Genomic DNA, 27,101 nt, shown 5'->3' on the forward strand with positions numbered 1-27,101 from the left:
ATATGCATTTTAAATAGGATGTAGAATAAAGTCATTTTGATGAAATATCACTATTTTAAGTGTTTTTTTTTCCCTGAATGAAGCGTTTCTTTCAGGTTTGTATGTAGTATATATGAAAAACAAAAACTTTGTTTAGGAAACTTGAAAGTGAATGAAATAGCAAAAAAAAAAGCAAAAAATAAATAAAGGAAGTGTTAAATCTTTAATAGTAAGTCCCTCCCCAGTGCTTCAAAAATTATTTGACACCAGCCCCACCTCTCTTATTAATAATGAACAGTCCCTTATTTGGACTTTGTGTTGAGAAGTGTTCTGAAGCTTTAGTTTCCAAGATCAAGAATGAACCTTCATATTTAGTGAATGTCATTCTTAAAAAAGTTTGTTGTCTGTAACACTTGTGAGCTTTTACTTTGAAGGCGAGCTGCTGCTGTGCCCCGGAAGCAGTATTCTCTCCTGTGTGTAGCTGGACGCATTTTGACGAAGATGGCGTCGGGCAGAGCCGTCTGTTAGCAGAGAGTCTTTGTTGTGTTGATAAAGTGTGAAAATGTGTAAAGTCCAAATGCTGAGAGCGTTGGTGAAGCAGCGACTAACTGCGGCTGCTGAAGAGATATTTGGGCTGTTTGAAAGAACGATAGCAGAGTACGAGGAGGAACTTTCTCGATCAAAAGAGGAGAACGAGCGACAACGGAAACTACTGGACGCTGTTTTCAACCCTCAGCTCCGGTTACACAGAGCAGGTCTGTTTACCTGAGGGACTGTTCTCTATTTATCACAGCGGGGCTGTTTACCTGAGGGACTGTTCTCTATTTATCAAGGCGGGGCTGTTTACCTGAGGGACTGTTCTCTATTTATCACAGCGGGGCTGTTTACCTGAGGGACTGTTCTCTATTTATCACAGCGGGTTAATAACATGCTGTCAGGTCTCCATTCTGTAAATACACTCACTGTCAGTATTCAGTCCCGACCCTTGATGTAAACGTGGTTTACGATTGACAGACAGCATGTAACAGTTTGAGTATCTTCATCAGATCGCTAAAATAATCACACCTGTGTTTGAAACGTCACCTGCTGCTCCCTACATGTATGTATGCCACACACCCCCAGACTCTCCGACTTTTTCTTTTCTTTTTAAAGATATTTTGGGGGGCTTTTTATTGCCTTCATTAGATAGGAGAGATGTGGTGTGAAGGGGGGGGGTGACACATGGGGCGCCCGCTCCACCAACTGAGCCACTGGGCGCCCCAGACTCTCCCTCTTTGTAGTGACTGGGATGAAGATACTGCTGGGAGACAGTGTGCGGGTTTCCATTATAAATTTGCGCAAAAAAAAGCAATATTTTGTAAACGTGGATAAAACTCAACATGGAGCTGACTGTGTCTACACTGAGTGATGTCACGTGACTTCTCCTCTGGTGATAACATCCTAGTAACCATGGCGATGGATGTTCAAAACATCAGTAGCTTTATTTCTTTTGGAGCCACCGCACTAGCCGTCATTATTTCCAATCCAAGGCCACGTAGGCGTGTTATGGAGCCATGATGGAAAGGCGAGCCCCTTATACGTGGGAGCAGCCACGTATGAGGGATTTCTGGGAGATGTAGTTCACGATTTCACAGAGGAATTGTGGATTCAAAACTTCCAGATGGTCTACTCAACTTTCTTAGAGTTATGTGATGCAATAACAGCTCTTGTACTCCTGCTGCATCATGAGGGAGCCAGTTCCTACTGACAAGCACATAGCTTGTCAGTTTAGTTCTGACTCTTGGGATGCTCAGTAGGCCGGCCCCCGATGTCCTTAGGGCCCCTGATGTCCTGAGGGTCCTTGAAGGTTCGTATGACACAAGCATGTCAGAGATACATGCTACAACATCTTGTTTTGAAAGGCCTACAAACAGACCATTGCAGTAATCTAATCTACTGGAAATAAAGGTGAGATTTAAGGTGAGAGCTGAGAGGTGAAAGCAGCAGGTGGAGGAACTGAGACTGGAGATTATTTCTTCCAGTGATTTGTCACTGATGGCCTTAAATTGTTCCATACTTAGCAAGTTACCTTGGGAAGCCTGCAGTGATGGCACATTATTCTTTGGCAATGAAGAGTTAATTGCAAGTCTGATGCCTTGAACTTTGCTATTAAAAAAGTCTGCAAACTTGGTTACATTTGCTGGTGGAAACTAGTTCTGGAAATATTGGAACAGGAGGGTTAGTTAATCTGTCCATGGCAGCAATTAACACACGAGGATTTTAACTGTTTCTGTTGATTATCTCAGAGAAAAATGACCGTCTTGCACCTTTCAAGGTCTAATTATAAATGCGTATGTTTTCTTTATAGATTTCAAAATGAACGTGAAGCTTTGATTTACACCATTTTTTCTACTTTGCGGCACTCTACAATCTCTGCCTGGCCCAAGTTAAGGGCAAACGCTGCCACTCAGGGGTCATACATGAAGCTTTAGGGACTGAAACTCTGGGTGTCATATCCACCTGGGATATCATATCCCTTCCGACTGAAGATGTTATTGGTGGCTCCCACCAGCATCTTGTGGACCTCTGCCGTGCAAGGCATCTGGCCAATCTGGCACCACCAGGAGCACCCGAACTTATAGAATCCTCACCTCTGGAGGAAAATCAGCAGGAAAGGCAGCATACAGCTTTACACAAGGCCATGAAAGGCTCAGGGCATCCGTCTTCAGTGATCCTGGTGGGCTGAGCATCAATGACCACAGAGGACAGTGAGCGTTCTCTTCTGAGGCAAAGAGGTCTACTTCTGCACAGCCACATCAAATCCATGTCTTGCTCACTAACTGTGGGTGCAAGGGCCACTCACTGGGATGAGGACCTCCCTGACGGCAGAACTGCTGCTGCATGCATCCAGGACGCCTCCATCAGGTGAGGACCCTGAGGTGTTAATGGGACAAGATATGTGTTTTTGACTTGTCTACGGGTAGGCAGAGCTTTTGACGTTGAAACCAAAGTTGGATCTGGTGTGTGTGCAACAGGCCTTGTGGTACAACCTGGACAACTCTTTCAAAGAGGCCCGGCATCCTCTGACACTGCCCTGCAAACAACGCAGCTCATGATGCACTCCATGGTTGCCATCCTTCTCTTCATGGTCAAGCATGCCTGCATGGTGACTGAGTTTAGGATAAGCCTCAAATACCAGACTGATCTGACTTGCTCCAGGTGGCTTTTTTCTGCATTCAGATGCAAATTCGAGCAAAGCTAGATGTGCCAATATAGCCTCTTTGTGGCTCCGTCCCAGGCTTTGGAGCCCACACATCATGTGGGTCATTGGGGTTAGATGGGTCCAGGTATGGACAGGTGTCAAGATGACTGTGGAGGGAACTCAGGATTGTTAAGAGAGTGATAAGCAGTGTTGTAGCCCCCCTCCTCTGTTTATTGTTCGTCATTATTAGTTAGATGTAGATTCCTTCTTTCGCACTTCTTTCAGACCGTCTGTCCTCTCTGGTCCTGGAAGGAACGTCCCTTCTCCTCCAAATGTAAGTGGACAGCGGAGTCTTGCCCTGAGGAGCTGCTCTCCTGTGCTGTGCCAATGACATGTGACCTAAAGACTCTGTAGGGGTTCACACTCACACAGGGTTTAAAGCTTGCGACTCCCCACCAGACAATAAGAATTAAAGAAGCCTTTCGGATGAGCAGTGAAATGTCTTCCAGAAACTCAAGCAAATTTCAGTTGTATACGATATAGCACTAAGAATTACCATGACCTGGATGACGGAGAATCTTCACCAACATCCAACTTGCAGACGTTTTCGACAACATTTCTCTGTAGTCAAATCAATTCAAGTCAATTTATTTATAAAGCCCATTATCACTAAAAGGTTTGCCTCAGAGGGCTTTACAGTATATGACATCCCTCTGCCCTTAGACCCTCACATCACCTAAGGAAAAACTCCCGAGAAGGAACCCCTGAAACGGGGCAACAAATAGAAGAAAACATCAGAAAGAGCGTCAGAGGATGATGAGGGATCCCTCCTCCAGAATGGACAGACGTGCAATAGATATTGTAAATAACAATTAACTCAAAATAATGACAAAAGGGAAGACAAAGAGAGATGGCAAGAGAGAGGGGGATAGATGCACAGAAATAATGGAAACAAACACGTCATATTACAATAATAATAGGTGTAAAATAACATAATGCACTCCATGGTAGCATGATATGTTATGTGCAAATATTGTGGGTGTTTGTAAGAGTCCCATGCATATATTGATAGTGGAGGCGTGGCTCATAATAATGGCAAAAGAAGGTCGCATCAAGCACAATCACAGCATCGGCGCAACCAGGACCCACAACACAGACGTAGCTTCAGACAGGAACACAGTAAAACAGTGTCAGTGCAGCCGAGCACGACCAAAGGCAGGGTCACAGCACCAGCACAGCTATCACCACGATCAGTCGCAGCCAAGATTGCAGCCAGTTTCCATGAATACTAGATAACAAGGGAGCAGGAACGCTCCGGAGAGGCAATGGAGTTAGCACAATGCAGTAAACAGACATGAGCGTTTGCAGATGGACGGAGCAGGAGAAGGAAAAAGGAGCTCAATGTATCATAGAAAGTCCCCTGGCAGATTAAACCTGTGTCAGCCTAAGCAGGGGCTGGTCTAAGCAACCTGAGCCAGCCCTGATTATAAGCTTTATCAAAGAGGAAGGTGTTAAGTCTACCCTTAAAACTGGAAAGAGTGTCTGCCTCCCTGACCGAAACTGGAAGATGGTTCCATAAAAGAGGAGCGCGGTAACTGTAACATCTCTGTGTGTTTCCTGTTTCCTGCAGATGTCCAACAGCTGCTGGTGGTTAAAGAAGAGGTTCCCACCTCCAGTGTGGACCAGGAGGACCCAGAGCCCCCACACATTTATGAGGAGCAGGAGGACCCAGAGCCCCCACACATTAAAGAGGAGCAGGAGGAGCTGTGGAGCAGTCAGGAGGGAGAGCAGCTTCAAGGTCTGGAGGAGGCTGATATCACCAAGTTCCCATTCACTCCTGTCCCTGTGAAGAGTGAAGATGATGAAGAGAAACCTCAGTCCTCACAGCTTCATCAAAGACTAACTGAACAGATGGAAACAGAAGCTGATGGAGAGGACTGTGGAGGACCAGAACCAGACAGGGACTCACTTCCAGATACACATTTACAACCAGAGACTGAGGACAAGACTGGAGACTCTTCTGAACCTGAGACTGAGGACAGTGATGATTGGAGGGAGACCAGAGAACCTCAGTCAGGTTTAAACTCTCTGAAAAACAGTCAAGTTGCTTTAAGTGATTCAAGATGTTCTGCTGGAGAGAAACGATTTTGCTGCTCTGTGTGTGGGAAAAGATGTGGCCGCAAGAGACATCTCGAAGAACACATTAGAACTCACACAGGAGAGAAACCATTCAGCTGCTCAGACTGTGGGAGAAGATTTGGCACAAAGTCGGAAGTGAGGAGTCACATGAGAACTCATACAGGAGAGAAACCTTTCAGCTGCTCAGTCTGTAAAAGATCTTATACACACAGTGGAAATTTACGCATTCACATGAGAACTCATACAGGAGAAAGCCCCTTCAGCTGCTCTCAGTGTGGGAAATCATTTTTAGGTAGTGGATATTTAAAGAAACACATGATAATTCATACAGGAGACAAACCATTTAGCTGTTCAGTTTGTCAGAAATCTTTTGCTCGGAAGAACTCTTTACTAAAACACGGGGTAATGCATACAGGAGAGAAACCGTTTAGCTGCTCCGAATGTGACAAAAGATTTCCCCGCAAGGAAAGTCTGAAGACGCACATGATGACTCATGCAAGAGAGAAACGCTTCAGCTGCTCTGAGTGTGACAAAATATTCATTACAAATAAAAGTCTAAGGAAACACATTAGAATCCACACAGGAGAGAGGCATCCAGCAGTTTGGCATTTGGGAAAGGTTAAGAAACTCAGGAAGCAGGAAGTCACGTGTCAGAAGTTATGAGTGTGTTGTGGACAGCAGGTTCAGATTAAAGTTCGAAACAACGGAGGGTTGAAACAGTTCTGAACGTGTTTGAACATCAGAGTAAGATTGTCTTTCTTCTTCTGCTGTGAACAGACAACATCCAGAGTTGGTTTTGGTTTCACTTTTAGACTTCTGATCCTGGTTCTCACTGATGTCTCTTGATTGTGTCTCTTTTGTTTCGGCTCACATGCTGTATGTAAAGTGTTCTGCTGGATATTAATAATTTTATCCGAGCAGTTGGCTCAGATTAAGCTTTAGGTCTGATATTTGTGTTTATGGTTTGTGTTTTACTTTCCTCTTTTGTTTTGGTCTCAGCTGTGAGGGGAAACTATTGTTTTTATAATCTGTCATGAGAAGAATTTCCTAAATAACTTTAATTCGGCTCATTCACAGTGTTTCCTGTACAGAAGATGATAAATTTGACTTGGTGGCTGTAGTTTGTTTAAATGGTGAAATGTTGATATTTAGACAGAAATATCTGAATTTATGTGATGATGTTATGTACTTTTTTCTATTCTGTATATTGATCTCTTTGGGGCATATTAACAACACAGAAAAGTTTGTATCCTCCCCTATGCCGCCCCTCTTTCTTTTTTACTTAATAAAAGCGACACATGAACTGACAGAGCAGCTTCATTCATTCTTGAGATGTTTCTTTTTTTTCTGTTGAAAGCGTTTGTCCCACAAAATATATTCAAGGACCGTTGGAAAATTGTATATCCATTATATATAATATAATATTTTCTCTTTTTGCAGCTGCTGTCTGTGGTTGTGGTGTGTTTGTAGTGTTTTTAAAGGAAAGATGCTGCAGGTTTGGAGGGCAAGTTTTCTTTAAAAAATTGGAACAAGTTTCAAAGAATACCAAATCACCAAAATATTCTTACTACGTTTAGTTTTAGTTTATTAAGTTTAATTGAATCAGGGACAATGTACAAAATAATATAGGTTTCAGAAGAGAAAAGATGCTTTGTAGCAGATTTAGCTTACTAGCTAATTTCCATCTGTGGTCTCTGATAACAAAAAAACAAACAAAAGTTTTGTTGATAGAGACAGCAAATATACACACATACATTAAAAACCAAAACCAAAAGGAAGGAAGAAAAGCTTCTTTTTTTTAAGAAAAAAATCACACACACACATAGAAACACATACAAACACAGAAGAAGCAACAAGTGTTTAATAGAAAAAGTTATAATTTATTTCTTTATTTTTTATTTATTCATTTCCACCCCAGTGCTTCAAAAATTATTTGACATGGCTTTTGACACCAACCCCACTTATTAAAAATGAAGAGTCCATTATTTGGACTTTGTGTTGAGAGATGTTGAGAAGCTTTTGTTTCCAAGTTCCAGACTGAACCTTCAACTTCAGTGAATGTCATTGTTTGAAAAATCCACTTGTGGGCTTTTATTTTGAAGGCGAGCTACCCCGGAAGCAGTATTCTCCTGTGTGAAACTGAGCGCAGTTTGACGAAGATGGCGTCGGGCAGAGCCGTCTGTTAGCAGAGAGTCTTTGTTGTGTTGATAAAGTGTGAAAATGTGTAAAGTCCAAATGCTGAGAGCGTTGGTGAAGCAGCGACTAACTGCGGCTGCTGAAGAGATATTTGGGCTGTTTGAAAGAACGATAGCAGAGTACGAGGAGGAACTTTCTCGATCAAAAGAGGAGAACGAGCGACAACGGAAACTACTGGACGCTGTTTTCAACCCTCAGCTCCGGTTACACAGAGCAGGTCTGTTTACCTGAGGGACTGTTCTCTATTTATCACAGCGGGGCTGTTTACCTGAGGGACTGTTCTCTATTTATCACAGCGGGGCTGTTTACCTGAGGGACTGTTCTCTATTTATCACAGCGGGGCTGTTTACCTGAGGGACTGTTCTCTATTTATCACAGCGGGGCTGTTTACCTGAGGGACTGTTCTCTATTGATCACAGCGGGGCTGTTTACCTGAGGGACTGTTCTCTATTGATCACAGCGGGGCTGTTGAACTGAGGGACTGTTCTCTATTTATCACAGCGGGGCTGTTTACCTGAGGGACTGTTCTCTATTGATCACAGCGGGGCTGTTGAACTGAGGGACTGTTCTCTATTTATCACAGCGGGGCTGTTTACCTGAGGGACTGTTCTCTATTTATCACAGTGAGTTAATAACATGCAAACAGGTCTCCACTCTATCGTTAAACTCTGGGGTGAAGAAAAGTCTTGGGATCTGTCGGTTCTCTGGTTCTAGGGAAATAACTGACAAAAATTAATGTATCTTTATTGAGGTTTGGAATCATTGAGGGCGAGCCGAACCATGGAGCAGTGACTCTGGTAGGTCAAAATGGTAACAGGCTTAGTGTGATGGATGTTTATAGCACCATATTTGGGGCCAGTGTATCGACATCTCACAAGAGGAACTTTGAAAAAATGTCGCACTGTAAATATTTTTTTTGCACCCACACACTCTTCCTCTCTCCAGTGGCTGGGGCGAAGACACTGCTGAGTGGTACTAGGTGGATCTCCATGACATGATTTGCACAAAAAGAGGAGATATTTAGTAAATGTGGAGGAAACCCAGTGTTGAGATGAGTGATTTTGTGCAATTTCTCCTCCTCAGAGATAAAGGGGAAGAAATTTAAAAAAAAGTTAAAGCAGAGAATAACCGAAAAGGATCACACACAAACAGGGAAAAGAATGAAAATACTTGTTATCTGTTGCAGCCCCACAAACAGGTGAAGGAATAACTGATGAAGCCGGGTTCAAACAACACAACCTAGTGAAGGTTGACGAGGACGTCCAACCAGCTGCCTCACACACGTCCTCCAAGGAGGATGTATCGGCCCTTCCCCCTGTAGAACATGACTTAATCGATTGTCCACATGTTGTTTTGAAATAGGCCTGATGTGGTTTTTCCATATGACACAAAAAGTTGTCTGGAAGACGTTCAGGTTTAGTGTGGTCCACATAAAACCCAAGGGCTGTCACAGGCCATGGGGTAGTATAGAAAGCCTCCAGTACAACAGGCCTTGAGACTAAATTCCCAGCCAGGACATTATGCTGAAAAGCTGGGTTTGATAAGATGCAGTCAGATCCTGTGCTCCATCCCCAATCCTGAGACTTGCCATATCCACCGAGGGAGGCTTGTAAGGTGTCCAAAACCTCTCTGTCTAGGCCAAGTAAGTCTGCTGTCCAAGGGTCATACGTGAAGCTTTAGGGTCTGAAGCGCTGGGTGTCTATCCACCTGGAATATTATATCTCTTATGACTGTAAGATGTCATTGGTGCATCATTGGTCATCAGCATCTCGTGGACCTCTGCCATGCAAGGCATCTGGTCAATCTGGCACCACCAGGAGCACCCAAGCTCATAGCAGCCTCACCCTCCTGAGGAAAACCAGCAGGAACGGAAGCAGGGGGAACGCATACAGCTTCACACAACGCCATAAAAGGCTCAGGGCGTCCGTCTTCGGCGACCCTGGTGGGCTAAGCATCAGTGACCACAGAGGACAGTGAGCCTAACTTTATATTAGGGGGGCGCCCCACGTCCCCAGAGTCACCCCTCGCCCCCCCTTGCAGGTCAAGTTAGTGTTATTTAATTTTATTTCTTTATATAGTCCCAGATCACAACAAAAGTCATTTAAGAATACCTTTCCTGTAGAACAGGTCTATACATTGTCCTTTTATTAATCAAACTAAATAGCTTTATGGTATTTATCTTATTTATATGACAGCATGTCATTTCTGTCTGTACGTGGTCGCGCGTTAACAGTTCTTCTCTGCTCTCTGACACATGCACGGACAGACAGCGTGCATCAGAAAATATGTTGCGTCAACCACCTGAAAAACAGACAAAAATATTTGCGTTTTTGAAATGCTCCCAGGGTGGTGAAGATGGCAACACTCGCTCTCCTGCAAGAAGCAGCCAGAGTAGCTCTCTTGCTCCGGGTCCAAGTACAGAAAATATGTTCTGATGTTTAGTTCAATCTACAGTTCAAATAATACCTCCCTGTGACAGCAGAACTGCTGCTGGACTCTGGGGCCTTGGAAAATGAATGAAGTGTCTCACAGTTAAATAAACTGCTTCCATCCTAAGCAGGTCACATGCCTCCTCTCTGGAGATCCCCAAGCCACAGGCCTGGACTGTCCAGGCTGACAGATGGACTGCTTGCGTAGCCTGATTTTCTGAATTTTATCGAGTGTAGCATCTGCTGCCGCCCTGAAAACCTCACTAGAGATTGTGGCAGCTTCCAAGACATCAGCTCAATCTGCCAATCTAGGCTGGCTTGGCCAAATATGATGTCGGCCTACGGTCAGCTGTGCCAAGCTAGCGCCCTGGTTCAGTGTCAGTGACTTTCACCATTTAAGGCAGGGGATCAGCTGGGCTCTTGGACTCCCGGCCATTAATCAGACTTTCAAAATACATCAGTGTTCACCAGTCTAGGGGCCATTGCTGCGGACTGATAAGCCTTTATCACCAATCGATCAGTATTTCAACACTTCTTATTGGGGTGACAGTCAAATCTGCTGTCTGGGTGGAGTCCCAGCCAACAGTCCAAAGGTTGGGCCCACTTTTGTGACGCCATCATGGCTGAGCTCCACAGTACCATTCAGGTTGCTGAGCACTGAGCGGGATGCAGTAGCTGCCTTCGGTTGATCCTAAGACATATGCAGATGTTGGACAAAGTCATGGTACAATGGCAGAGGGGCCCTTTCTCTGGCCCCTGTGGTTTTGATCTAGTGCAGAGGCTTTTCATGGAGAGGCCTGGGGAGGGAGCCCAAACATGTCTCCCTCTTTATAAATATCCATCTGCAGAGAGGAATCAAACAGAGCTGACGGTCATATCCACATTACCTGAGGCAGCAAGGAACACAGTATGGGGTGTAGAGGCACATATGAAGGAGCCTGGTGAAGCAGATCCAAGAGGCAGTGCTGATTTCCAGCCATGCATTCAATGGTCTTATGCAAATTATTCAACTGCCTTTGCATGAGATCCAGCCTTGGATCACAGATCTGGTCCAGCTTGGCCCACTTTCACCTCATACCAGCCTTCTTACCTCCAGCAGGAGTGCCTGAACTGGAACTGAATGCTGTTCTCCAGCCACTTATCGTCTCATCACTCCCCTGCTGAAAAGCCATTTACTGCTTCTGTCCATTTGAATGCAAGGACACTGTTAGTATGGATCCTGCTGTTTTGAGCCTCTCTGACAGTTTATACATGTGATCGTTTGATGGATTCAGTGAAACTCCAAATGCACTAACACAGCACTGACACTGATTAAGTGATTGATAACATTTTTTTGGGTAACATCTCTGTTTCCTGTTTCCTTCAGACGTCCAGCAGCTGTTGATGGTCAAAGAAGGGGATACCTCCTCCAGGGTCGGCCAGGAGGACCGAGAGGCCCCACACATTAAAGACGAGCGGGAGGACCCAGAGCCCCCACATGTGAAAGAAAACCAGGAGGTCATGGGGCCCCCACACATTAAAGAGGACCAGGAGAACCGAGAGCCCACACACATTAAAGAGGAGCAGGAGGACCCAGAGCCCCCACACATTAAAGAGGAGCAGGAGGAGCTGTGGAGCAGTCAGGAGGGAGAGCAGCTTCAAGGTCTGGAGGAGGCTGATATCACCAAGTTCCCATTCACTCCTGTCCCTGTGAAGAGTGAAGATGATGAAGAGAAACCTCAGTCCTCACAGCTTCATCAAAGACTAACTGAACAGATGGAAACAGAAGCTGATGGAGAGGACTGTGGAGGACCAGAACCAGACAGGGACTCACATCCAGATGGACACTTGAGACTGGTCCGTGAAGACAGTACTGGAAACTCTTTAACAGCTGAGATTGCAGTCAATGTTGATGATTGGAAGGAGACCAGAGAACCTCAGTCAGGTTCAACCCCTCTGAAAAATGATCAAGTCCCTCTTAGAGATTCAAAAAGTAGTGTTGGAGAGAAACCATTTGGCTGCTCTCAGTGTGGAAAAAGATTTGGCAGTAATTGGGATCTTAAGGTGCACATGAGAACTCATACAGGAGAAAAACCGTTTAGCTGTTCTGAGTGTGAGAAAAGATTTGGCACTAAGTGGGATATGAAGAGACACATGATAACTCATACAGGAGAAAAGCCTTTCAGTTGCTCAGTGTGTAATAAATCTTTTACCAAGTGTAGCAATGTGAAGAATCATATGAGAATCCACACAGGAGAGAAACCTTTCAGCTGCAATGTTTGTAACAACAGATTTGTCTGGCGTTCACAGCAAAAAAGACATAAATGTGTCGGTCGTCAGTCCTCACAGCTTCATCAGAGTCAGACTGAACAGATGAAGACAGATGCTGATGGAGAGGACTGTGGAGGACCAGAACCAGCCAGGAACTCACATCCAGATACACATTTACAACCAGACACTGAGGACAAGACTGGAGACTCTTCTGAACCTGAGACTGAGGACAGTGATGATTGGAGGGAGACCAGAGAACCTCAGTCAGGTTTAAACTCTCTGAAAAATGATCAAATCAATGAGAAACCATTCAGCTGCTCCGAGTGTGGGAAAAGATTTGACTTCAACTGGTGTCTGAAACAACACATGGGAACTCATACAGGAGAAAAACCATTTTGCTGTACTAAGTGTGGGAAAACATTTGGTCGGAAGGAGTATTTGAAGAAACACATGAAATTTCACAAAGGAGAGAAACCCTTCAGTTGTTCACTGTGTGGGAAAAGATTCATACACAAAGTTGGAGTGACCCAACACATGATAGTCCACACAGGAGAAAAGCCATTCAGCTGCGCATTCTGTAAGAAATCTTTTGCATGGAAAAAGTGTTTACAGTTACATATGAAATTCCACACAGGAGAGAGACTTTACAATTGCTCAGTTTGTGATAAAAGATTTCCATCCAAGGTAGAGCTAAGGACACATACAAGAACTCATACAGGAGAGAAACCTTTTAACTGCTCATTTTGTGAGAAATCTTTTGCACACAGTGGGAATTTACTCAAACACATGAGAATTCACACAGGAGAGAAACCTTTCAGCTGCTCAGTGTGTGGTAAAGGATTCCTTCGTACAGACCATTTAGGTCGTCACATGAGAACCCACTGGGGGAAGAACCAGACAGCTGCAGGTGATAGAGAGGACTGTGCAGGACCAGAACCAGCCAGGAGCTCAGATCCAGATGCACATTTACAACCAGAGACTGAGGACAAGACTGGAGACTCTTCCAGAGTTCCCACAATGATGGGAAACATGGATATGTCAGGGAATTAGTGAAACCTTCAAATGTTTTGTAAAATTATTGGAATTCCTGTATGGAAAATATTATGAACTGTTTTGTCATCCCTTTCAAACCTGGATCCACATCACTTTTCTTGTGCTGCATTGAGGCGCAATGAGGAATTTACTGTGACGTGTCCAGAAAATGGAAAGAAAGTAGTACATTTAAGTAATCAGCAAAAATTCCAGCTAACTATATATTTCTTCTTTTTACTGAATTATTAGAATTTTTAGCAGTTTTCTGGGTCATTTCCGATTTTTAGTAGTTTATTTTTCCCTTTCACTTTTTTGTCACTAATTTGAAAGTATTACTTAAATTCGGCTTAAATTGTTTGTGGCCCTTTTTCCATGTATTTGGAAAAAAATTCAAGCACCTATGCCCAGGTTTTAAAGGGTTAATCTTCATTGGATAACGCTTTAATGTGATCATGTAGATGTAATGTAACTCTTATATGTGTCAGCGTGTGTTTACGATCACATTTGTTTCTTCATGTTCTCCCTTCGTTCTTCTGTGATTCACCACCGTCAGTCCACTGTGTGTTTGCACTTGTACATTAATTGTTCCTCAGCGGAAAGTGATTACTGTGAATAATTGTTCAGTTTATTCGTTGCATTCATGTATGAGCTTGCATGTGTTCAATAACCACCCCCATCCCTGAAAAATAGGACTCCCCCAAAACACACAATGACTTTTTTTGTTTGTGTTATAATTACCTTAACAAAGATAGAAAAATCACAGCTCGTCTTACATTTTACATTTTCTATGTTGTCAGGAAAGTTTATTCCCAAATACTTTGTGTAGTCTGGAGACCAAGCTTAATTTGTAGCCAGATAGATTGCCAAACTTTCCAGCATAGTAAAAAGTTTTGGAACTGAATATTGGGGGGCTTGTAAATACAGTAACATATTGTCTGCATACAACAAAATAACATGGTTTGAACTTGCCATTTTGAACTTGTAAATAGTCATGTGATCATATTTTTTTGCGACTAGGGGCTCAATAATGAGAGCAAATAATATCGGAGGTAGTGGACAGTCTTGTTTTGTCCCCTGTGATAGTTTGAAGGGAGGTGAGCGTTTGTCTTAAAGACACGGTGAAGTCTAGTGAATGTTTTTAGCGTAACCTAAATGGAATAGTAGAGATAGCTTAATTAGGTTGAGTTCAATACATTTTCAATAAGATATGGTGACTGTAAATGTGCTCCACCAAACAGCATAGCAGGACGCTGATACCTGAATGACCACTCATATGACATTTATATTTTTGTTTTGTGGCATATTATTCGTAATTCTGCCTTGTAGTTGACTCAGTTATAATAATACAGCAACCAATTTTGTAATGTCATAAGACGTGCTTTTCTGACTGTACAATAAAGAATTACAAAAGTAAACGATGACAGACTTTTCTTTTGAAGGTCAGCAGTTCCTCTGCTCTGGATACTGAACTTTCGTGTAACTTCACACAATTTGAGCAAGATGATGCAGCGAATTTAAAGCTTAGATTCAGACCACAGGAGGTCTGAAAATCCAGCTACATTTTCTGTTCTTAACATTTCTGCCTGTGATAGATTTCTGGTGATTTTTAAAGAAAACTTGCCTCTTTTTAAAGGCTTTTGGTCAAACTGTTGGATGTTTTTTTTCTTTAAAACATTTGGGAATGATTTTTCATTATGATATTTTTTTTCTCTTTTAGTTTTTCAATTTCTATTTTTCTCTTCCAAAGAGGAAGGAAAACATGGGTTTGGAAGGCTTACATAAAAAAAGACAAATAAAAAGTTACTAAACATGTTTAAAGATAAAAAAAAACACAACAAAATCTTTAAAAGACAATTTTTTTGCTAAATGTTTACTTTTTAAAAAAAGAAAATATCAAAACATTTATAGACCAAAAAAAAAAAAGTGAAAAAAACATAAACATTTTTACAGAAAAATATCAAACCAAAATACATATCACCAAACGGTTTGGATGGCATATGTTCTTAAAAGATCGATAGTTAAAAAATACAAAATACAGCCATTAAAAGCCGTTATATACCCTTTTCCAGAAGCCAAAATATAAAACTTATGTTCCTCCTGAAAACAATATTTGACATGCCTCCCCCTTTTTGTACCAGCCCCTCCCCTCTCATAAATAACACTTATTTGGACGTTGCGTTTTGAAGCTTTTGTCTCCCACTTCCATTCTTTAAAAAGACTATTTTAATCGCTAACCTTCTTAATAGTTTTCCAGAGTAACGCTGTGATACATGTGGGCTTTTATTTTGAAGGCGAGTTGCCCCGGAAGCAGTATTGTCTCCTGTGTGAAACTGAGCGCAGTTTGACGAAGATGGCGTCGGGCAGAGCCGTCTGTTAGCAGAGAGTCTTTGTTGTGTTGATAAAGTGTGAAAATGTGTAAAGTCCAAATGCTGAGAGCGTTGGTGAAGCAGCGACTAACTGCGGCTGCTGAAGAGATATTTGGGCTGTTTGAAAGAACGATAGCAGAGTACGAGGAGGAACTTTCTCGATCAAAAGAGGAGAACGAGCGACAACGGAAACTACTGGACGCTGTTTTCAACCCTCAGCTCCGGTTACACAGAGCAGGTCTGTTTACCTGAGGGACTGTTCTCTATTTATCACAGCGGGGCTGTTTACCTGAGGGACTTTTTTTTCTAACAGAGCAGGGCTCTCTGCTGTTCTGTTTTGTTTGCAGGGAGATTTATTTCTGGAGGTGTTCTGTGACATCATTAACCACTGCAGGACCGAGTCAGATAAATGAATAAACAATCACTTATTAATGAGTCTGGTGTATCAATAAACCTTTTACCCTTCAGATGTCAGAATTGCACTAAAACAGCAGACAGGTACAGGTTGGCCAAAAGGGCTGCTGCTGAGGCAAAAACTTGCTTGTGTGAGGAGTTAGGGGAGGCCATGGAGAAGGACTTTCGGTCGGCCTCAAAGAAGTTCTGGCGATCTGCGAGACATCTCTGGAAGGGGATGCAAGGCTTGTCTCATGCTGTTTTCAAAACATGGCTTAATTTTAATTTGGGGAAAATGTCCACTTTTGTCTGCATACTAACTTGTTGATTCCTTCCAGTGCAGTTCAGTGTGTCAAACTCTTCCTTTATCAGCTAGAAATGAAGACAGACACTGTTAACCCCTTGTTAACATGAAATCAAAGTTTTCCTTAATGTGTTTTTCCTGTTTCCTGCAGACCTCCAGCAGCTGTTGGTGGTTCAAGAAGAGGTCCCCCCCTCTAGTGTTAACCAGGAGGAGCCAGAGCCCCCACACATTAAAGAGGAGCAGGAGGAGCTGTGGAGCAGTCAGGAGGGAGAGCAGCTTCAAGGTCTGGAGGAGGCTGATATCACCAAGTTCCCATTCACTCCTGTCCCTGTGAAGAGTGAAGATGATGAAGAGAAACCTCAGTCCTCACAGCTTCATCAAAGACTAACTGAACAGATGGAAACAGAAGCTGATGGAGAGGACTGTGGAGGACCAGAACCAGACAGGGACTCACATCCAGATACACATTTACAACCAGACACTGAGGACAAGACTGGAGACTCTTTAGTTGCTGAGGTTGAAGTCAGTGTTGATGATTGGGAGGAGACTAGAGGACCTCCGTCAGCTTTAAACTTTCAGTTCATTAATGAACTTCCTGTCAGGGACACAAGATGGAATTCTCTTGAGAAACCATTCAGCTGCTCTGAATGTGGGAAAAGGTATGGCCTCAAGGCTACTCTGAGGAAACACATGATAATTCATACGGGAGAGAAACCTTTCAGCTGCTCAGTTTGTAATAAAATATTTTTAACCAAGGGCAATCTGAAGACACACATAAGATCTCATACAGGAGAGAAACCTTTCAGTTGTCCAGTATGTAAGAAATCTTTTACCCAGAATGGAAGTTTACAAACACACATGAGAATTCACACGGGAGAGAAACCTTTTAGCTGCTCAGTTTGTGATCAAAGATTTTTGAGCAAAGCATATCTGAAGACACACATACTAACTCATACAGGAGAAAAACCTTTCAGCTGTTCACTTTGTGGCAAAGCTTTCACTGAAAATGGAAATCTGACAAAACACATGAAAACTCATACAGGAGAAAAACCTTTCAATTGCTCAGTTTGTAATCAAAGATTTTTAAGAAAGGCAAATCTGAAGAAACATATGATAACTCATACAGGAGAGAAGCCTTTCAGCTGTTCAATGTGTGGTAAGGGCTTCAATGAAAGTGGAAATCTGAAGAAACACATAATGACTCATTCCGGAGAAAAACCTTTCGGCTGCACAGTTTGTGATCAAAATTTTTTGGAAAAAACGGATCTGAAGAAGCACTTGATGACTCATACAGGAGAAAAACCTTTTAGCTGCACAGTTTGTGAGCAAAGATTTTTGCAAAAGCAAAATCTGAAGAGACACATGATCACTCACACAGGAGAGAAGCCTTTCATTTGCTCAGTTTGTGGTAAACAATTTATCCAAAAGGTTCATCTGACACAACACATGGCACGTCACACCGGAGAGAAAAGATTTAGGTGCTTGGTTTGTGACCAAAGATTCACCTGGCTTTATCAGCTCAAAAATCATCAGTGTGTCGGTCGTCAGTCCTCACAGCCTCATCAGACTCCTGAGAACAGAGCAGGAGAACCGTCAGCCAGCAGTTGAACTGAAAAGATGATGAAACAACTACAAATGCAAGATGGTCTCAAAGCGGGGAGGTTCTGCCTGACCTCATGTGGTCAGTCGAGAAAAAGGAACAATTGAAATTTGATGTTTTGAGTTCCCTCTCTGAGTACAGCTATGTTGAAAACACAATAATATGAGTGTATGTCGATGTTATCTATGTTGTTTCAAGGTGTTGGGTTTGTCATTATGTTTAGTTAAATGCAAAACTCCACAGGGCTTTTACAAAACCAACTCACCAATGACATGACTTCAAAAAGATCACAAAAATAACTTAATGAAGAACATCAAATCAATCCATGTTACACATACACAGAAAATATGTTCACAGTCTTGCTTAGCATGCTCTGTTGCACTAATGTTGTGCCCAGTTGTTACGTTTCCAGTTCATGAATGGAGGGCAGAATTGCTTTGTTGTGCAGCTTGTTAGCTGGTGGTGGTCTGCTGTGGATGAGCCTGGCTCAGAAGAGTTGTGGTTCCAGATGCAGTCCTTGCTGTGCTGTTCAGTGTTGCAGATCAAAGGAATCTTGTTTGTTTGTCCTGAAAGAGTCTGCAGCTTGGTGCTACCTGTTAGATCTGTTCTCCTCTGCTTGGTAAGTTAGCTTGCAACCTTGGTGTCTGCTAAAGGCGCAAATGTTTGACATACTCATGACCAAAATTAAGATTCACTCATCTGTTTGTTGATGTATGTATTGACATTACTTTAAATATAATTGTTTTGAGTCTTCCTCTGATTTGTGAAATGTTCTGCTGTCTGCCAAATGGTTGTCATGTTCAATAAACAATAGTTTAAACAACAATTAATCATATAGTTCCTTTAACTTTCACTGAGGAGCAAAAATCTAAGAAATAATACTGAAATATTTATCGAGACAATTATGGATATCAACTGAAATGGAATGAAAAATATTCATTGTGATAACATTTTAAGCCATATTTTTCAGTCCTATGTGCTACCATAATTAGCAATTGGAAATTTGTATTTTAGTGGCCTGTTGTTGTTGTTGTTGTTGTTTGTGTTTTTTGTGTGCTCTCGACATCATTGAAAATGCCCTCACTGATTCCTGAATTATTGTTTTTTAAAAAAACTTTTTTTTAAATCTACTAATGTTTGCAATTTGTGAAACATTTCCTACCAAGTTGTTCATTGCCTTTGTGCTCAGGGTTTACAAGTTTTAGTAATTGTGAAAGCAGCACACGAAAAGTGATGTCAGCCCAGGTTTTAAAGGGTTAATTGTTTGATGCCTCACAGATTTTTTTTTCTCTTCTTTTTGTAATTTCTGTTCTGACTCCACAAACTTAAATCTATCTATCTGTCTGTCTGTAGCCTACAGACTGTAGGCAATTTAGTTTAATTTCTCCATTTTTCAACAAAAATTCAGACAATGTCAGTAAATGTTTTCTGAGACCAGCTGTAAACTATTTTGTTTCTACTCAGATCTGTGGGCTTTTATTTTGAAAGGTAAGACCGGAAGCGATAGTGAGGTCAGGTGTGGGCTGTGAAGCTAACACTTCCGCCCTCAGCGTCAGCCGGAGATGGCGGAGCTCGGCCCGGCCTGCCCTCCTCCTCCTCCGGGTAGAAGCCGCTCTGTGGCGAAGAAGGCCTCGGACAGAGAGAGAGATAAAACCCGGGTCAACATCGGAGCGGCCTTCCCCCGGTGGAGAGCTCTGCGGGCGGCCACAGGCCTGCAGCTGGACTCGGAGCTGGCTCTGCTGCTGCTGGACCAGTGAGGCGGCTAGGCTACATGCTAACGCGGCTAACGGCTGGACCGGATGTTGTGTTGTTGTTGTTGTGGGCAGAGACTTCCTGTCAACAGTCACGTAGTTCTTTGATATTCTGACTCGTTTTTATTGTTAGCTGCGAGCTAAATGCTAATCTCAGGTAGCAGCGGGGCCATTACTGAGCTAACCTGTCAGCATCACAGCTAACCTGTTAGCATCATAGCTTACATGTCATTATCACAGCTTACCTGTTAGCATCACAGCTAACCTGTTAGCATCACAGCTAACCTGTCAGCATCACAGCTAACCTGTTAGCATCATAGCTTACATGTCATTATCACAGCTTACCTGTTAGCATCACAGCTTACCTGTTAGCATCACAGCTAACCTGTTAGCATCATAGCTTACATGTCATTATCACAGCTTACCTGTTAGCATCATAGCTTACATGTCATTATCACAGCTTACCTGTTAGCATCACAGCTAACCTGTCAGTATCACGGCTTAACAGTTATCATCACAGCTAACCTGTCAGCATCACAGCTAACCTCTTAGCTTTACAGGTAACCTGTCATTATCACAGCTTACCTGTTAGCATCGAAGCTAACCTAATAGCATCATAGTTTACCTGTTAGCATCATAGCTAACCTGTCAGCATCACAGCTAACTTGTCATTATCACAGCTTACCTGTTAGCATCACAGCTAACCTGTTAGCATCACAGTTAACCTGTCAGCATCACAGCTAACTTGTCATTATCACAGCTTACCTGTTAGCATCGCAGTTAACCTGTCAGCATCACAGCTAACTTGTCATTATCACAGCTTACCTGTTAGCATCGAAGTTAACCTGTCAGCATCACAGCTAACCTGTCAGCATCACAGCTAACCTGTTAGTATTACGGCTAACCTGTCAGTATCACAGGTAACCTGTCATTATCACAGCTTACCTGATAGCATCCCAGCTAATCTGTCAGTATCACGGCTTACCAGTTAGCATCACAGCTAACCTGCTAACATCACAGCTAACCCGTCGGCATCACAGGTAACCAGTCGGCATCACAGGTAACCTGTTAGCATCGAAGATAATCTGTTAGCATCGAAGCTAATCTGTCTGTATAGTCATAACAAATAACAGTGAAGGCGTATGATGATGGTTTCAGAGAATGTTTGACTGGAAGTTCTGGAAAAGTTTCAGTAAAAATGTGTGTGAATCCTGCAGGTTTGGACAGAAGCGACTGGGCCAGAGATCAAACCCAGCGACTCTTTTCAAACTGGTAATAACGTGAATCGTTTCCCTTTTTCAGTTTTGAAAATGGCTCTTTGGCATCGACGCAACCGGAGACGACTCGCCGAGGAGTTCCTCCTCCTGAAGCGTCGAACGTCAACGAGGACTCTGAAAGGTAAGTGATGCCAGTTTAGATTCAGCAACTCGTTAATAAAACAAGATATTTAATAAAACAAAATATCTGATCATAAAAAATAACAAATTTAAAAAGACGGTAATTTGAGTGATGTCATCATGAAATGACGTAACATCATTTAGCAACAAATCGACTTGTCTGTAGCAACTTTACCTGAAAATTATCCGGCAAAACTGGAGAAAGACTCTGACAAAGCTGCATCCGGAGACATCATGTTTTTGTACCATACGCCAGATGCAAATTAAAAGCACTTTCCTTAATTGATTTATTAACTAGTAAAGTTAATGATCGGTCAACCAACTAATCGTATTTTTTAAAGCAAAACATAAAACCTTTACTTATTTCAAACAATACCAAACTGTAACCTTGCATCCATCTCTCATGAAGGTAATATTTCTAGATGGCGTGGAGGGAGTTTCCTCAACCTCGGCACAAACGTTGTATTGGACTCAAGGATGAACTGAACAAAATTTGATGGTAAAAGGTCAAGGTCACTGTGACCTTGTCTGTGGCATTCTTCTTCAAAAATATCTCGAGGGATTTTTTTAAAAATTTGGCTCAAACGTTCACTTTGATTCAAAGTTGAGCTGATTGGATTGTAGTGGTAATAGGTCAAAGTCACTGGCGATATTTCAAGAAGACTTTGAGGAAGTGTTTTAAAATTTGGCTTACATGTTCAGTTGGACTAAAGAATCGATTGATTAGAATTTGGTGGTCAAAGGTCAAGATCACTGTGACCTTGCATTTGTCTCATTCTTGTGAACACGATATCTCAAGAAGGGCTTCAGAGAATCTCCTCAAGTTCTGCACAAAGGTCCACTCAAGGAGGTAATTACAGCTCATACATAGATCTTACTTATGTGTCCTGATCCTGCAGTTGGGGAGCCACTATGGACACAAAGCCAAAGATGAACAGTCTGTCCGTCACTACAGCAGATGAGACGATCCATGACCTCCCTGAAAACCCTGGTCCTCCTGCTGAAGAGATACTGGAGGTACTCATCGAAGAAGACATCATTGGTTCCCGTGCGTCCATTGTGTATGAAGAGAACATCCGTCAGTTGGCTACACTGGTTCACCTTCCCGTGAAAAACTGTCCTCACACAACATCGACGGGACTATCGTGTCAGAGCCTCCCCCCATTTGAGTGTGCCATTCAGCAAAGGTGTACTGCCTTTGTTGTTGAATGGGTAACTCTCAGATCCTAATAATCTCCCCATAATAAGTAAAAGTCTGTTATCATTGGCTTCGTCTCAGTAGCTAATGTGTGTCTGTTCATGTTCAGGTTTGTCCTCGTGGTCATGTTGTCTGGAGTTGGACCTCACAGCCGACCTTCAGGTTTGGGATGCTGGCAGGTGACTTGATGCTTGGAATGAACATCCTTTTGAGTGGTAACAGCTACACCAAAGTCGCCCTGCTGTTCCACTTCATGAACATGGGAGTCGTCAATCCAGTTACTTTCTTCAAGATCCGAGACTCCTACTGTGTGGACACGATCAAGGAGTTCTGGATGGAGAGAAGGGCGAAGGCCATTCAGCGGCTACAGGATAAGGATTTCCCCGTTTCAGGTATGCAATTAAAAACGAATAATTCAGTGCTGCCTATATGTAATTATATTACCTTCATTGTATGGAAAAGTGTCGAGTTTACTGTTACTGACATGATGTTTTTAGTTCCCTAATTATAACTTGTTCTATCTTTGTAGGAGATACAAGAAACGACTCACCAGGTAGGACTGAGTGCATAAACTAGGCCCTTACTGTGATAGAGATTCTGAACAGCCTGGTTCTGGGATTTGAAAATTGTTGGGCCTGGAGAAGTTACAGAAAAACAATGAAGGCCTGAAAGTTTTAGAAATGTTGTTTTCCAGCTCCTCCTGGGGGATCCCGAGGTGTTTCCAGGCCAGATGAGACATATAATCCCAACAGTTAATTCTGCGTTTGCCCCAGGGCCTCCTCCCAGTCGGACGTGCCCAGAAAACCTCTAACAGGACCTCCTCCTTTTAACGAATTTCAGCTGCTTGTATCTGTGATCTCACTCTTTTAATCACTACCCAGAGCTCATGACCACGGATGAGGGTCGGGACGTAAATAAACCGGTTAATGATGTTCTCCGCCTTCTGGCTAAAGTCCCTCCTCATCACAACTGTCTTGCATCACTGCTTTGGGTACATTTTACCCTGATTCATGAAAAAGACTTTCTTTTCCTTGGGCAGTAACTATACCGAACCCTTTCAGTTTTACAGTTCACAAATTACTTGAGAGGGTTTTACAACATAAGACATCCCTCTGTCCATGGACTCTCGCAGTGGATAAGGAAAACCTGAAAAAGAAAAAACATCTTAATTGGGTAAAAGAAATGGAAGAAACCGCAGGAAGAGCAACTGTGGACTTACAACAGATGTCGACTGCACAGAACAGACATGCCTAATTTTTGCAATGTTATGCAGGTGAAAAAAGTTCGTTTTCTATGGGAGTTAAAGGTCATATTCTAAACAAAGATTACCCCAAGATTCCTTGTGGTGGTGCTGGGGGCCAGGGCAATGCCATCTTGAGAAACTATACATTTCTGTCTCAGAAAGGGCAAACCATCTTGTCTGGTGAAGAACCGCGGCCTTCTCATCCCAACTGCTTTACATTCAGCTGCAAACCGCCCAGGTGCATGCTGGAGGTCACAGTGTGATAAAGCCTACAGAACCACATCTTCTGCAAAGAGCATAGGTGCAAACAAACAAAACTCCCCATGGGAACACAGCCTTAAGCTTTCTCCAAGTCCACAAAACACATGTAGACTGGATGGGCAAACTCCAACAGCCCCTCCAGCACCAGCACTAATCATTTACCTTGTAGAATGCATAAATGGAAAAACACTGTTCTTTTCAGAGCTTGTAAGTCTGCAAATGTTGATGTGGTAAACTGACTTGCATCCAAAGAAAAGTCTTATAGTCAGTCTGTACAGGAAGGGCCTAGTCAAAATTTAGGCATTCAGATACTAGGGTCAGTTTTGTCCATATAACATTAATGTTGTCATCCGCCAGGATCCACATGGACACTCAAGCAGGTGTCCTTGTGCAGCCCATGACTTTGTGACCACACCAACTGTGCACATAGCAAGTGCGTCCGATGCACATCTTCCAGTCTCCTGTTCCAGTCCAAAACACTGCAGTCACACCAACTACAGCCACGTCACTACGGTGAAGTTAGTTTTAAGTAGGATAATCAGCAGACATTCACTCCAGACCCCAGTAGCATCTTAGTTTCACACTCACACGATGTTGGCGGAATGAGGATGGTCAGCTCATATCCCAGCCCTCCTGTTTACTGCTGCGTTTCAATGTAGATCCTCAGTTGTACAATTAATAGAACAGCATGATCGCGACTGTCCACGGACATTCAATGTGGAAAGTATGTCTGAGTCTGAAGAATAATCAGTGAGGAAGGTTGTAAAATACCACCAGGCTGTTGAAAAAACCTGAACTGATGAGACCCTGTGGATCAGGTGGCAGAGCAGGTCGGCTGCTAATCACGGGGAAGATCTAAGTTACCATATCAATTTAATATAATGCAATGTGGTTGCATTGTATTTTATGATTGACTTTGGGGACCAAAGCTAATGCAGATGATGTTGTTATGAAACTGTCAATGTCCAATATCAGTACATTTAGCTATTTAGCAAAGTATTGTCAACATTAATGCATTCTTGCTTGTGTTTCAGTTTTTCCTTCAGATTTCCATAAAGTGATCGTTGGTGAGGAGGAGCAGCAGCTGTTGATGGTCAAAGAAGAGGTTTCCCCGTCCAGTGTGGACCAGGAGCATCCAGAGCCCCCACACATTAAAGAGGAGCAGGAGGACCCAGAGCCCCCACACATTAAAGAGGAGCAGGAGGAGCTGTGGAGCAGTCAGGAGGGAGAGCAGCTTCAAGGTCTGGAGGAGGCTGATATCACCAAGTTCCCATTCACTCCTGTCCCTGTGAAGAGTGAAGATGATGAAGAGAAACCTCAGTTCTCACAGCTTCATCAAAGACTAACTGAACAGATGGAAACAGAAGCTGATGGAGAGGACTGTGGAGGACCAGGACCAGACAGGAACTCACATCCAGATACACATTTACAACCAGAGACTGAGGACAAGACTGGAGACTCTTCTGAACCTGAGACTGATGACAGTGATGATTGGAGGGAGACCAGAGAACCTCAGTCAGGTTTAAAAAATGATCAAGTTCCTGTCAGGGAGAAACCGTTCAGCTGCTCTGTGTGTGGGCAAAGATTTGCCATCAAGACTTCAGTCAACAGACACATGAGAACTCATACAGGAGAGAAACGTTTCAGCTGCTCTGTTTGTAAGAAATCATTTTCACAGAGTGGATATTTACACACACACATGAGAATTCACACAGGAGAAAAAAGATTCAGCTGCTCAGTTTGTAACCAAAAATTTTCGCAAAAAACACACTTGCAAAGACACATGATAACTCATACTGGAGAGAAACCTTTTAGCTGCTCAGTATGTGGTAAAGCTTTTAGTGAAAATGGAAATCTGAAGAAACACATGATAACTCATACAGGAGACAAACCTTTTCGTTGTTCTGTATGTGGTAAAGGTTTTATACAAAAGATAAATTTGGCACAGCACATGGCACATCACACAGGAGAGAAACCTTTTACTTGTTCTGTTTGTGGTAAACGTTTTATGCAAAAGATAAATCTAAGAAATCACATGACATTTCACACAGGTGAGAAACCCTTCAGCTGCATTGTTTGTACCAAAACATTTGCCCTGGCTCATCAGCTCAAAAGACATAAATGTGTCGGTCATCAGTCCTCACAGCTCCATCAAACTCAACCTCAGGAGAGCAGAGCAGCAGAGCCTCCAGCAAGAAGCTCAACTCAACAGATGGAAACAACAATACTGATCTGAACTACAGTATGGATGCCGTGGAAAGTGCTCGTCATATATGGCTATTTTATTTTTGCTTATTAATAATATTTATTTAGGAGTTACAAGAGTAATTAAGTCATATGGCGGTTAAAGGTTATTACTTAAATGGTGACTTGAGGACATAAGAAATAATGAACAGTGTTTTTATTCCAAAGTGCTCTTCTCATAAAGCTAATACCTTTTGTGCGGTCCCACACGGGTCAGTCTTTTTCCTGTTATAAATGCCCTAGAATCTATATTGCAAACAATTTATGTTATTTAATTGTCTGATACCAGTCTGTTTTATTGTGTTCTAGAGTCTTGAACTTTGACACAATACCTTAAAAAAATAGTTTTAAAAAATTGTATTATTTTTGATACCACTTTTTCTTGGTTAGTAGAGGAGAACAGCAGAATAATGTAGTAAACATTAACATTACTTAAGAAATGATTACATTAAAGAGCACATTTTTTTTCTGCAGCAATGCACCTCATCAACAGCTCTGAAACAGAAAACAGCCCCAAAAGCCTGTAATCACAAATATGGGGTTTTCCAAGGCATGATTTTTTCCGTTAAAAGAATTTCAAGAACTTTTTGCATTGTTTTTTAGTGTTTAGCAATTATATAGTTTTTGTAGAGCAATTGTAGAGTTTTTTTTTCCTTTTTATTTTTTTTCATTTTGTATTTTATTTGTTGTAAGTTTTGGCTATTCTTGCCTTTCACAACTGTGGACCTATTGAAATAAAAATCATCAAATTATCCCGTTTATTAGTCAGAAGCTAAAATCAAAGTTATCTCGGGATTTTTTAAAGAAATATCCAATAGTCTTTGAACATATCCTGTGGGAGGAAGCTTCCTCTATATATATATATATATATATATATATGAATTTATCAGCAAATTGTTGTGTGTTCTTTATCATTGTTCACTTAGATTCTTTGTTCAGCGTTGAGGCCATTTCTAGGATTTCTGGATGTTTCCAGGATTTTAGGATAATGGATGTATATATATAAGGATATATGTTGTTTAAGTTGTTGTCAACTGTTTCCAATTTCAAGAATGAACATTAAAGCTCGATGAAAGTCTTTTTTGCTTTTCTTATTTCAGAGTAGGACTGCAACACTTGTGGGCTTTTATTCTGAAGG

General features: G+C 42.3%; 2 protein-coding genes and 1 pseudogene across 6 annotated transcripts; all 3 read left to right on the forward strand.

Moving 5' to 3' along the window:
• Window positions 1-444: 444 nt before the first annotated feature.
• On the forward strand, window positions 445-14,621 carry LOC121940095 (uncharacterized). Its single transcript, XM_088090710.1, has 4 exons — window positions 445-734; window positions 4,791-5,141; window positions 7,527-7,712; window positions 11,291-14,621. The coding sequence occupies exons 1-4, from the start codon at window positions 542-544 to the stop codon at window positions 13,222-13,224; spliced, it is 2,664 nt and encodes an 887-aa protein (XP_087946836.1). The 5' UTR covers window positions 445-541; the 3' UTR covers window positions 13,225-14,621.
• Window positions 14,622-15,508: 887 nt separating this feature from the next.
• On the forward strand, window positions 15,509-17,144 carry LOC148186756 (uncharacterized; annotated as a pseudogene). The gene is made up of 2 exons (XR_015779517.1): window positions 15,509-15,810; window positions 16,421-17,144. The product of XR_015779517.1 is annotated as an uncharacterized LOC148186756 (transcript).
• A 2,246-nt stretch (window positions 17,145-19,390) lies between these two features.
• LOC121964323 (uncharacterized) lies at window positions 19,391-27,041 on the forward strand. 4 transcript variants are annotated; one of them, XM_088090645.1, is made up of 6 exons: window positions 19,391-19,622; window positions 20,923-21,018; window positions 21,917-22,229; window positions 22,325-22,607; window positions 22,745-22,768; window positions 24,754-27,041. In XM_088090645.1, exons 1-6 carry the CDS (start codon window positions 19,432-19,434, stop codon window positions 25,953-25,955), a joined length of 2,109 nt encoding a protein of 702 aa, XP_087946771.1. In that variant the 5' UTR covers window positions 19,391-19,431; the 3' UTR covers window positions 25,956-27,041. The 4 variants fall into 4 exon arrangements, with proteins under 4 accessions (XP_087946771.1, XP_087946772.1, XP_087946774.1 ...); XM_088090648.1 differs by having other exon boundaries at window positions 19,480-20,680; XM_088090647.1 differs by having other exon boundaries at window positions 19,480-19,711.
• The last annotated feature ends 60 nt before the right edge of the window (window positions 27,042-27,101 follow it).

The sequence above is a fragment of the Plectropomus leopardus genome, chromosome 17, assembly GCF_026936395.1.
Source record: "Plectropomus leopardus strain MGB_pleo_1.0 chromosome 17, ASM2693639v1, whole genome shotgun sequence".
In the NCBI taxonomy this organism is placed as follows: Eukaryota; Metazoa; Chordata; class Actinopteri; order Perciformes; family Serranidae; genus Plectropomus; species Plectropomus leopardus.

Bases quoted from the DNA above. Each gene is read 5' to 3' on its own strand.
- LOC121940095 (XM_088090710.1), top strand. From the start codon at position 542: ATGTGTAAAGTCCAAATGCTGAGAGCGTTGGTGAAGCAGCGACTAACT. The intron at 735-4,790 runs GTCTGTTTACCT...TGTTTCCTGCAG, and splicing joins GCTCCGGTTACACAGAGCAG to ATGTCCAACAGCTGCTGGTG. The intron at 7,713-11,290 runs GTCTGTTTACCT...TGTTTCCTTCAG, and splicing joins GCTCCGGTTACACAGAGCAG to ACGTCCAGCAGCTGTTGATG.
- LOC121964323 (XM_088090645.1), top strand. From the start codon at position 19,432: ATGGCGGAGCTCGGCCCGGCCTGCCCTCCTCCTCCTCCGGGTAGAAGC. The intron at 22,230-22,324 runs GTAACTCTCAGA...GTTCATGTTCAG, and splicing joins CTGCCTTTGTTGTTGAATGG to GTTTGTCCTCGTGGTCATGT. The intron at 22,608-22,744 runs GTATGCAATTAA...CTATCTTTGTAG, and splicing joins TAAGGATTTCCCCGTTTCAG to GAGATACAAGAAACGACTCA.